The 13028-nt window shown below is 45.7% G+C and overlaps 1 protein-coding gene across 1 annotated transcript in view; it reads left to right on the top strand.

Moving 5' to 3' along the window:
* The first annotated feature begins 1114 nt into the window (after positions 1-1114).
* NOTCH4 (notch receptor 4) overlaps positions 1115-13028 on the top strand; it is a 58877-nt gene continuing 46963 nt past the window's right edge. The window contains exon 1 of the mRNA XM_075836442.1: positions 1115-1313. Coding sequence (XP_075692557.1) covers positions 1262-1313 — 52 coding nt within the window. The 5' untranslated portion in view covers positions 1115-1261. The remainder of the gene's footprint in view (positions 1314-13028) is intronic.

Here is a 13028-nt window from a genome sequence, read left to right as displayed (position 1 = left end):
GGGGAGCATCTGGTGGTCCCCATTAATGACATTAGATGGTTTGACGTGATGAAGTCGTCCTCTGCAACGGTTTAAATATGATGGTGTATGTGGCGTAATATTACTGATGGCCTCCTTGTGCCCCTCTGCCATAGATCCGCCATTTTAGGGTCCCCTTTGTTCTGTCCTACAATGGCTGCAGCGCTTCTTAAACTAAGAATCTGAGACACTCCCACTGTTCTCGGATTGGCCAGAGCTGCTCACGTGAGCAGTTCTGTCCAATCCGTGAACAGAGGGAGTGTCTCAGGCTCACTCTGAGAAGCGATGTGGCCATTTTGAGACAACACAGAGGGGACCCTAAAATGGCGGATTCACACTAAAGGGGGAAACTGGAGGCCACCAGGTAATATTACTCCATATACACAATCATATTTATAATATTGTCCTGAGACCGAAGGGTCGCTTTAAGCCCTTTCGAGTTAACTCTATTTCTAGCAAAGCGGAATAACAAGCAACATGGCTGCCTAAAACGGAGGTTGTCACTAATGATCCTTCTGCCTTGTCCTGTAGCGATGTGAGAGTTGAGGGAACTGTCATTGGTAACCAGGCAGATTTTCCATTCAGGAGAGTTAGAAAAAAACAGGTGACAACCACTGCAGGAACAGAAATGGCGGCCATGTTGGTTGTCACCTCCCAAGAACCGATCCAGAAACGGCTGAATACAATTTTTAGCCCTTTGACAGAAGATCCTATATCTACCGCCATTTATATGGGAACACTCTACCTGCACATAGTTGATGGACTGAAGCTCTTCTCCTTGAAAGAACGTGTGCGATATTTTACTCGTCACTATGACGACCTAAGAGGAGTTGCAGACATCTTGGAGCAAACTGAATTATGGGAAGAAGTTCTAGTGACCCACGGACAAAGCCGCGTTCCCACAAATGTGTAGCAGCGATATTTCTGTACTGCCCCACTAGAACGAAGCGTTTCCTACATCTCCCCTCATATAAGAGATATCTAGTACAATAATATTTCCCGAGCACTCCACCCCCTCCTGCCGGCTCGGTTCTCAGGCTCTCCCTATTGTCTGCAGTCAGGAAGTTAACAGGGTGCAGTTTGTCCTTTTAATGATATAGGATGGGGGGGCACTTTCCTGCATCTGACCTCACTCATTCTCTTATTGTATGATGGGGAAGGAGTTGTGTGGAGCCGGGAGACATTGAGGGATGCCCGCGAGTCGGTCAAAACCGTCCTGCCTTGGAATATATGTCAAGCTGTGATGGGCACCCTTTGGACGCTTTTAGCTCTGTCTTCCCTGACGATTTGCAAAGGTAAGCCATGGCATAGACTAGGCGGAGAGGTGGAGGGCACGAGCGGTCGATGGTGCGGTAGTGGTCGCTCACAATGGCCACACTGCATTAGTATGGGGGGGCCATTCTGGAAATTTGGGATGGGGGGGCACCATTGAAGAATAGATGAGTGACCGATTCTAAAGGTGATGGGTCAGGGCAGGAATAGCAGAATGTGGTCAGGAGGAGATGGCGGTGGAAGAGTTAATTTTTTTTCGAGTGCTAGGTAGACCGTCCCCGGAATATAGGATCGTCCATCGACTTTAACGTTTTGTAGCTGAAGTAAAGGTCTCGTGATCCGGAGGTTTCGAGAACACGCAGTGTCACCTGTGTCCTTCTTGATCACAGTATTTCTTGTTCTTTATATTATGTATAATTATTCGTATCTCGCTCTCTATCTTCACACTGCTCGTCACTACTGCACGGTATTCCTTCTCTTGTACGTCACGCCATGTGCGATTCTCGCTGTCCGCTTGTGCTTTCTGTCCCCAGCACAGTATTACGTCTCACGCTCCATATAATATCGCGATACGTTACTGATATTACGATGATGTATAAGACGCGCAGATGATTGAATATACAGACGGCTCCGCAGAACCACCACTCGTATTTGCTTTACGTTTCACTTACAGCGAATATCTGTGCTGACGTAGATCTCTGCAGCGCCGCTTCGTGTTCTATGACTGTATTTTCTAAATTCGAATGACTAAACCATCGCGGGGCACCATGATCAATATATTATATAAGACTCTGTAGTTATTATAACTTTAAGGGTATGTTCACACGCTAAACAAAAAATGGCTGTAAAATACGGAGACTGATTTTCAGCTGTTTTTTGTGGCCGTTTTTGGCGCTGTTTTTCTATTGACCCAATGAAAAACTGCCCCAAAAAAGTCTCAAGAATTGACGTGCTCCTTCTTCTTTTTACAGGCGTTTTTTTTTAAAATGCAGTTTTTCCCATTGAAATCAATGAGCAGATGTTTGGTGGCGTTCAGCTTACGTATTTTCAGGGCGTTTATGGCCCAAAAAATGGCTGAAAATAAGCTGTGTGAACAAACCCTAATGCTGTGACAGACGCCCAGGACCACAACTCATGTGCTCAGTTTTTGTAGTCCGTATCCATTCTCCTGGCTTTGTTCACATTTGTGTTGCAGGCGTGCCGCGCTATTCTCGCTGTCAAAACAAAGGAACCCAACAGATTCCATTAAAAAATTGGGTCTGTCGGGCATCGGTGGTATCCACGGTGCGACTGATCTGGCACTGCATCGTGGCTTCCGCTATAAACACAAGCCAGATGTGAACAGAGCCTTATAAGCTCCATACTACAACGTCCCTTAGGGTGAATTCACACATGGCGTAAAAATACGCCACAAGCTTTGTAAAGGTATTACTGTGGTGGATTTTGTGGCAATTTCACATACCGTTGAAGTCTTATATAAAATTCTGCATCCAAAATCTGCAAGACATAAAAAAAAAATTGTGTGGATATCTCAATTTTGTGTGTTATGGATTTTATTTTCCACCCACAGCAATACATGGTTTAATTTAGATTTGTGCAGCTAATTTTTTAGCAATGAAAATCGCGCCTCGTGTGAATGCACCCGTACCATGCACCGGATGTCTGTTCAGGGCACCGCTGGCGTCACCGCGCAGCGCCGCTTCTCTCTTGTGTTGTGCACAGGTGCAGCTATGTGCTGGAATAATAGAGACAGCTGGAGGGGATATGTAGCTACTGGCTAAATGTGTTTGGTGTATACAGGAATAGCAGAGAGGACGGAGCAGGATGCAGCTGCAGAGCATTGCGTCTATCCAGAAATAGTACAGAGCAGAGGTATAATAAATCAAGTGTAAGAAACGACAGGAGGAAGTCATCACACGGAAGGTGAGGAGACACGTAAACAAGGATCATGGGAGAAAATAAAGACTTTAATTGAAAAAGTCGGAAACCTATAAACTGTCTGACGATATCTTAATTATCTATTAAAAAAAATCGTCCTATTCTGTCCATTAGTTACAAATTCTATTCAACTGGATGCCAATCATTTTTGCTGTTATTTCAAGGCTATGTACACCTTTTGAAAACGTGTGTATGTGTATATATATATTTATTTGTATCAGTGTGATTGGTGCAGCTTTCTAATTACTTTTTACTAAAAATTATTTTTACTTTTTGAGATACAGCTGCTTTGTATCCTGTACACAGAGCAGCTGTATCTAGCGCTGAAACCTGTATCAGTCAGATCAGTGGGATTGACGGGCTCCGTGTCAGCGGATCCTTCGTGTCTCTGACACAGGATCGAGCTGCTATCGATCCCATCTAAGGTCATAGCTTTGCTCTGATCGATAACAGGTGGATCCTGCATGTCAGAGACGTGAAGGACCCGCTGACACTGAACCTGTCAGTCCCGCTGACCTGATGGATTCAGATCTCCGCGCACGATACAGCTGCTCTGTATACAGGATACATAGTCGCAGTATCTCAAAAAGTAAAAATAATTTTTAAAGGGTAACTAAATGTTCGACAAACTTCTGATATGTCCTAGTGACATGTCAGAAGTTTTGATTGGTGGGGGTCCGAGCACTGAGACCCTCCACCAGGGTGTGAGCGCTTATCTGCTTAGTTTCTGTTAGGCTTTTTCCGGAAAGCTGATGTGTTGGAGTACGGGCTTGTAGACTTTCTATTGAGCCGGTACTCCAATACATTGATATCCGGAAAAAGCCGAACACAAACGAAGTGGTTGTGTGCTCACATGAGCGCTTCTGCTGCTTCGTTTTAGCAATTGGTAGGGTTCTCAGTGCTTGTACCCCCACCATTAAAAATTGGGTGTCGGATCCCCATAGATCATGTACTAATGACCTATCCGGTGGATAGATCATCAGCTGGAAAACCCCTTTAAGCTCCCTGAATGGTTGTAACCGGCTCTTCTTGAGTTCTGATCTGCAAACCTACTGTTGGATTTATATGTAGAGGGTAATGTGGGATTCCATTCTTCCTCATGTAACACACAATATCACAGGGTAAATGTAGTCTATTGCTTGAAATACAACATGCTGTAAATGGTCAACACTATGGCAAATCTGCACGTAACACAAGAAGATTTTGCTGCAGGTTATAGCAGATCTGTGGCGAAAAAAATTCCTTCTCGTCCATGATACATGAGACTTTGTAATATGTCTTATTAGGACAACGTGACCTCTTTCTCACTTCCCAGTAGCCTGTAGTTCCCCTTTCCCCATCCGCAGACTCTTTGTGAGGCCAGGTTCACACGAATGAGTGCAAACTCGGGTGTGAAAAACTGCTGTTTTTCCATGTCCGAGTTGCACCCGTGCGGGTCCCATTTTCACGGTTCCATATAGACTTGAGTCTATTGAGGGATCCGTGAAAATAGGACATGTTCTATCTCTTCAACGGACCCTTCACACGGTCCGTTGAAAGAATGGCTGTGTGAACGGCTCCATTGAAATACATGTGTCTGTGTGACAGCTGTTGTTTTAACAGCAGGCATGTGGATGTAAACTACGGTCGTCTGAATTCGGCCTTAATTGTTAAAAATCTCCTCAGCTTCAAAGAATTCTATCCAGTGTAATTCTGTAAATTCTAGACAGGGAAAGGAGGGGGATGCAGCTGCAGTTTCTCACTAAGAACCGGAACCGGCACGAGGACGAGGAGGAGGAGGAGAAGCATGGAGAGCACACAGCCGCCACTCCAGGATGAACCTGCCCACTCAGCGAGCATGGAGAGATGTGATTGGCTCAGAGCACACAGCCACCACTCCAGGAAGAACCTGCCCACTCAGCGAGCATGGAGAGACGTGATTGGCTCAGAGCACACAGCCGCCACTCTAGGAAGAACCTGCCCACTCAGCGAGCATGGAGAGACGTGATTGGCTCAGTGCACACAGCCGCCACTCTAGGAAGAATCCGCCCACTAACCGAGCATGGAGAGATACTGTGCTTGTACATGTAATACATATCTACAGCTGCCATAGGAGGGATTAGGATTTTTTTTATTTTGTGTAATGATCGTTATACTACATACAAATTTAGCATGTTTTCTAGGGAAACATTTTTAGGAAATGTTCATAAAACTGCTCCTATGGGAAATTACATTTTTTTGCTTCCTTTATTCCTATTGATGTCAATTGTGGAAAAACCAACGAAACGGAACAAAATGCCTTGTGTGAATGGTGTTTTGTACAATTCTGTTCACTACAATCTCATCTGGCCACTTTACTAATACAGCAGCTACCAAAACACAAAAAAGTGCGACTGTACCCTCAGGCCTCGTTCACACAGTGCAATTTTGATGCAGTTTTTAGCTTCCAGTTTTAGAACACCGTGCAATTCTGGTCCACTCTACGAACCCTAATTGTAGCCCGTGTGGCTCTGTGTGGTGCCCTGTGCACCTCTCTGTGCCACGTATTCTCCCCTAGAAAAAAATGTATTTAAGACCAGGATCACACACACCGTTTTGATGCAGTTTTTGGCTCAATCTTTTTAGTCAAAGCAAGAAGAGGATCTAAAAAGAAGTAATGGTATAAAGATGGAGTCATCTTTTTTGTGTACAATTCTGTCTTTGGCTCAAAAAGCTGAGCCAAAACCTGACGTAAAAACAGCATCAAAACTGTATGTGTGTGATCCTGGCTTAAGGGAAGAATATGTTCCAGGGGATGGAGCAGGTCCTGATATTTCCAATTTTGGGTTTATCTTGTTCAAGTTCTCCTCTGGAGCCCCCCTGCTGTGGCAACATTTGCTGTATGTGCCCGGACAACCCGCCGTTGTGCCCTCTGCAGCCCGGACCACTTTGCATTGTTCCCTTTAGCCTGGTGCACCATCCAAGCAAAAAAATCGCGAGTGGCTTATAAAACGTCTGAAAATCAGGAGCAGGTTTCCCTTGAAAACCGCTCCGTATTTTCAGAAGTTTTTGAGTTTGTGTGTGAACATGCCCTAAAAGACAACAACTGGCATACGGATGAATCCTCTCCATGTACCATCCCTCATAACCGAGCAGGAGGAGGTCGCCTGGCAATGCCTTGGTAATTGGGTTTGGGGGGTGGTACAGCAGCAGGACTGCTCTGACAATCAGAAATACCCGATGCCTCCTCTGTTGGCGGCGTTCAGCAGGGCCGCATGAGCTCTAGGATGTTACACAGACAAAGTGGTTTTCTGATTTCTGGAGAAACCTCGGCAAAGTCATAGAGTTTATTCAAAACCGCAATATAACTGCTACAGACTCAAAAAGGTCTGAAAATACAGAGCTGCTTTCAAGGGAAAACCGCTCCTGATTTTCAGGCGTTTTTTTTAAGCCACTCGCGATTTTCGCTGCGTTTTTTATGGCCGTTTTTGGAGCTGTTTTCAATAGTCAATGAAAAACAGTTCCAAAAACGACCCAAGAAGTGACCTGCACTTCTTTTTCGCGGCCGTTTTTTTTACGTGGCCCATCGGAACAGAACACCGTTTTCCGATTGAAATCAATGGGCAGATGTTTGGAGGCGTTCTGTTTCCGATTTTTCTGCCGTTTGTCGGGCGTTTATGGCCCGAAAATAGGCTGTGTTAACATACCCTCAGGGAGACTAATCGTGAAATGTTCTAAATCCTGCGGACTTCTTGTCTAGAACCTCTATCTCCCATCTAGAACATATAGATATATTTCTTACCTAGAGTCTTAGTAATTCTCATCTAGAACATCTGTATTTCTTTTGAATCTCTGTGCTCCTTTAGAGCGTCTGTCTTGTTTAGAATATCTAGGTTTCTTTAGAAATTGTGTATTATCTATTATCTAGGACCCCTATTTATTGTCTGGGTTCTCTGTATTTCTGTATTTTCTGGGTCTTTAGAGCCTCTGTATTTCTTTAGAACGTCTTTATTCCCAGCCTAAATTCTCTGCCTTCTGCTAGAACATCTGCATTTCTTTGATACCTCTATTTCTCTAGAACATTGTATTTTTTCAGGACATCTGTATTGTTCTAGAACATCTGTAGATGTCTGGAGCATCTGTATTTCTTTAGGGCCTCTGCATTGTTCTAGAACATCAGTATGTATCTAGATCATCTGTATTTCTCTAGAACATCTGTATTTTTCTGGAGCAACTGTATTCATCTAGAACATCTGTATTTTTTCTGGAACATCTGTATTTATCTAGAACCTCTGTATTTTTCATGAACATCTGTATTTATCTAGAACCACCTGCAGTTTTCTGGAACGGCTGTATTTTTTCTGGAACATCTGTATTTATCTAGAACCTCAGTATTTTTCTAGAACTTCTGTATTTATCTGGAACATCTGTATTTATCTAGAACGACCTGCCGGTTTCTGGGGCATCTGTATTTATCTGGAACGTTTGTATTTTTCTTGAACATCTGTATTTATCTAGAACCTCTGTATTTTTCCTAGAACTTCTGTATTTATCTAGAACATCTGTATTTATCTAGAACAACCTGCCGGTTTCTGGAACATCTGTATTTATCTGGAACGTTTGCATTTTTCTTGAACATCTGTATTTATCTAGAACCTCTATTTTTCTAGAACTTCTGTATTTATCTGGAACATCTGTATTTATCTAGAACCTCCTGTATTTATTTAGAACCTCGTGTTTTTCTAGAACTTCTGTATTTATTTGGAACATCTGTATTTATCTAGAGCAGCTGTATTTTTCTGGAACATCTGTATTAGTCTAGAACATCTGTATTTCTTTGGGACCTCTGTCTTTCTGTTTATTTAGTTCCCACACAAAACAGGAAAACAACAGGAATGTCGGGAGCCCCCACCCTCCACATCCCGCGCTCTCTTTGTCATGTGCGTCATTACACATCACACTTGTCACCAGCTACTTCTTCTCATCCATACGATTCAGATCTGTAAACGTTCTTATCTAGGAAGATCTGTATGTCGCTCCGTCCATCTGATATAGAGTCTATGCATCAGTATGTCACCAGGGGTAGGGACAGGGGCGGACATACCGCATGTGCAGCCGGTGCAGCTGCACAAGGGCCCCGCGTGGGAAGGGGGCCCGTTCCTCTGCTGGCCGACTCAGTTCTCAGCTGCGCGATGCTGAGGACTGAGACAGAGGCCCGTGGACCACTGGCGTAGCTATAGGGGTCGCAGCGGTCGCAATTGCGACCGGGCCCCGAAGCCAGGGGGGCCCACGGCCCCCCGCACCACATCAATAAAAAGTTACTATAGTAACTCGGGCCGCGGGCCCCTGTTACTATAGTAACATACTTTACTTACCTTCCTGGTTCCGGATCGCAGCGGAGGTCCTGACGTCAGGCGCTGTGCGCAGCACATGACGTCACAGCGCTATGCGCCGCGCACAGCATCGAGACGACAGAACTCCCGCCGCGGCCGAAGAGGAAGGTAAGATAGCCCTGACTGGCGGGGTCCGACTCCTGGGACCCGCCAATCAGCTGTTTTGAAGGGGCCGCAGCACTCGTACGAGAGCTGCTCCCCTTCATTCCTGTCACTTCATTCCGGTCACACTGTTCGGCGATTCACAGTGTGAGCAAGTAGTGAAATGAAGGGGAAGCAGCTCTCGTACGAGTGCTGCGGCCCCTTCAAAACAGCTGATTTGCGGGTCCCGGGCGACACATCAGCTATTGATGGCCTATCCTGAGGATAGGCCATCAATGTTTAGGGACTGCACAACCCCTAAGCCTACGATGTAGCAGGCTTAGGGGGCCCATGAGACAGGATCACAGATTGTGTGATGCTGTCTGCTGGGCCCTGTATCTAAGCCAATCACATGGTAGGCTTAGATACATGGCCCATGCGTGATCCTGTCTGCTGGGCCCTGTATCTAAGCCTACCACACTGTAGGTTTAGATACAGGGCCCCAGCACACAGTAATCTTATACTGTATAAGATTACTGTCTGCTGGACCCTGTATCTAAGCCTACCTTGTGGTAGGCTTAGATACAGGGTCCCACAGACAGTATCACACATGGGCCCTGTATCTAAGCCTTAGGGTATGTGCACAGACACTAATTACGTCCGTAAGTGACGGATGTATTTCGGCCGCAAGTACCGGACCGAACACACTGCAGGGAGCCGGGCTCCTAGCGTCGTACTTATGTACGACGCTAGGAGTCCCTGCCTCGCTGTGGGACAACTGTCCTGTACTGTAATCATGTTTTCAGTACCGGACAGTTGTCCGGCAGCGAGGCAGGGACTCCTAGCGTCGTACATAACTATGATGCTAGGAGCCCGGCTCCCTGCAGTGTGTTCGGTCCGGTACTTGCGGCCGAAATACGTCCGTCAATTCCGGACGTAATTAGTGTGTGTGCACATACCCTAACACATGTGTTACTAATCATTTTTTGTGTGTTTTCTTACAGGTTCGGTCGTTGGACTACGGCGGATTCCAGGACTACTTCGATGACAGCTTTTTTTTTTATTAATAAAATGGTTAATGAGGGTTGTGTTTTTTTTTTTTATTTCAATAAAATATTTTTTCTATGTCTTTGTGGTTTTTTTTAAACTATATTACTACCGCCTTAGTAATGGCCGCCGGCTGATTGACAGCATCCATTGCTAAGACGGGGCTTAGTGTTAGCGGATGCAGAGGCTAACACTAACCCCCTTTATTACCCCGGTACCCACCGCCACCAGGGGTGCTGGGAAGAGCCGGGTACGATCCAGTACCTGACCATCTGTAGTGATGGTCGGCCACTGGGGTGGCCGCAGGCTGGTATTATCAGGAGGGGAAAGGCCAGATACAGTGGCCCTTCCTACCCTGGTGATGCTAGGCTGCTGCTGCTTTATTGTATCTGGCTGGTTATGAAAATGGGGGGTACCCCACGTCATTTAAAAAATAATTGGAAAGAACGATGTCGGGTCCCCCCCAATTTTCATAACCAGCCAGATACAACACAGCAGCAGCAGGCAGCATTACAAGGGTGGGAAGGGCCACTGTTTTTGGCCTTCCCCAGCCTAATACTACCAGCCTGCGGCCACCCCGGTGCCTGCCCGTCACTACAGCTGGTCGGGTACTGGTTTGTACCCGGCTCTTCCCAGTACCCCTGGTGGCGGTGGGTACCGGGGTAATAATGGGGGTTAGTGTAGACTCTGCACCGGCTAACATTAAGCCTCGCCTTAGTAATGGAGGTTGTCAATCAGCCAGCGGCCATTACTAAGGCGGTGATAATAAAGTTTAAAAAGATACAAGCACATAGAAATTTTTTTTATTGAAATAAAAACACAACCCTCATTAACCATTTTATTGAGAATAAAAAAAACGCCGTCATTGAAGTCCTCGTATCCGAAGTCCAACAACCGAACCTGTAAAAAAAACACAAACACACAAAAATAATCAGTAACACATAAAGAAGCAAAATTATTATTCTTACCTTTCCTGGGTCCAGCGCTGGAGCCGCAATGTCAGCGAGCTGGGCCCTGTATCTAATCCTATCATGTGTGATACAGTCTGCTGAGCTGTGTATCTAATCCAATCATGTATGATACTGTGCTGGGCCCTATATCTAATCCGATCATGTGTGATACTGTCTGCTGAGCCACTGTATCTAATCCTATCATGTGTGATACTGTCTGCTGAGCCACTGTATCTAATCCTATAATGTGTGGTACTGTCTGCTGAGCCACTGTATCTAATCCTATCATGTGTGATACTGTCTGCTGAGCCACTGTATCTAATCCTATCATGTGTGGTACTGTCTGCTGAGCCACTGTATCTAATCCTATCATGTGTGGTACTGTCTGCTGAGCCACTGTATCTAATCCTATCATGTGTGATACTGTCTGCTGGGCCACTGTATCTAATCCTATCATGTGTGATACTGTCTGCTGAGCTGTGTATCTAATCCTATCATGTGTGATACTGCCTTCTGAGCCACTGTATCTAATCCTATCATGTGTGATACTGTCTGCTCAGCCACTGTATCTAATCCTATCCATAGTTTATAGGGTCGTAGTGCTATAGATATGCTATGCTGTCTCCTATACACACACTTTTTTTTGGGGCGGACACATATGTATTGGGGCTATTTCCCGGACATTTTAAGCCCTGAGGGTATGTTCACACGGCAGCGTCTGTTACGGCTGAAATTACTGTGCTGTTTTCAGGAGAAAACAGCACCGTAATTTCAGCCGTAATGGCATGTGCAGGCGTCTTTTGCTGCGTCCACTACGGAAGTAATTGAAGCTGGTTTTCCATGGAGTCCATGGAAAACGGCTCCATTTACATCTGAAGAAGTGACAGGCAGTTTTTTACGCGCCGCCTTTCGACAGCGGCGCGTAAAAAAAAATGACCATCGGCACAGAACATCGTAAGACCCATTCAAATGAATGGGCAGATGTTTTCCGACGCTTTTGAGCCGCATTTTCGGATGTAATTCAATGCTAAAACGCCCAAATTACGTCCGTAAATAGTGTGTGTGTGAACCCAGCCTTAGTGACGCCCCGGCTGCTAGTGCTGCATTGTTGGGTCACTTAGGAGACCCAGCGATGCAGCTGAAAGCGGACCGTCGGCCATGAGAAGTTTGCGGGGTGGGGGGGGGGGGGGCCCTGGCACATTATCTGCACAGGGGCCTTTTGCAGTCTGTGTCCGCCACTGGGTAGGGACGGGGTTACTGAAAAACATAGGTGAAAATGATCGGTTGTAAAACGCCAAAATCATACAAATAAGTGGATGACAAGCGACAGTCACACAGAATATAACCCGGGTAAAGGGTGCGGCGCTGCTCCCTGCAACATCACGTGGTCAGGAGTGAGAACCCGGAAACTACAACCATGGGTCGGGCTGTACACAAAAATCTAAAAACACCAGCACCCATATCAGTAATACCGGTCAGGGGAGAATTATTCCATATGATAAAGTACAAGTTATAGGCGGTCTGTACAAATAATACATGTGGAACGTCTAAAGAACATCTTATATGATAATGACGGGGCTGCAGTGCGGTTTTAGACGGCTCTTCCACCTTCCCTACTAGAAGAATATCCTTGACTTTATGGCTTTGGCTGGAGAATTCTTACTATAGTTTTATGCAGGGACATGATAGAACTGTTCTGTAGACACTGTACGGCACTATTATGTGGAGACCGTATAGCCCGGCTGAGCAGACACTATAGCTTTGTTATTCGGCTGCTGTAAAACACTGTTAGGCCTCATGCACACGAACGTGTGTTTGCGTCCGCAATTCATCCGCAAAATGCAGATGAATTGCGAACCCATTAATTTCTATGGGCCCATGCACACGACCGTGGTTTACACGGTCCGTGATTGGCCGGGAGCCCGGACCGCAAAACAATAGGACAAGTCATTTTATGGACCGCATTTGTGGTCCAGGCTCATTGAAGTCAATGTGTGCACGGTCCGTGAATTGAGGACGGCCCGCGGATGACTCTCTGCGGCCGTCCGTGCCGCAAACACGGGCCGTGCACATGGCTATAGTCGTGTGCATGAGGCCTTACAGTACGATGGCATTGTGTATCTTTTATGGGCACTGTTATGTAAGCACTGTATAGCTTTGCTATTTGACTGTTGTATAGATCTGTTATGTTCACAATGTGTAGCTTTTTTATTAGAAGAAGGAAAGTGGAAGGCGCTCTTGACCTGCCTAGGTAGAGTCGTGTGTTAACCTTAAACCATACTATCCCCCACCCCCATTTAGTAACGACACATGACACCGAGGTTGGATGTGAAATGGCCACAGCAGCCGTTTATTAATTTCACAGTTTTAT

This window comes from Rhinoderma darwinii, chromosome 8, assembly GCF_050947455.1.
Source record: "Rhinoderma darwinii isolate aRhiDar2 chromosome 8, aRhiDar2.hap1, whole genome shotgun sequence".
In the NCBI taxonomy this organism is placed as follows: domain Eukaryota; kingdom Metazoa; phylum Chordata; class Amphibia; order Anura; family Rhinodermatidae; genus Rhinoderma; species Rhinoderma darwinii.
Note: the sequence above shows the minus strand (reverse complement) of the source record. Positions and strands in the feature narration are given on the sequence as shown.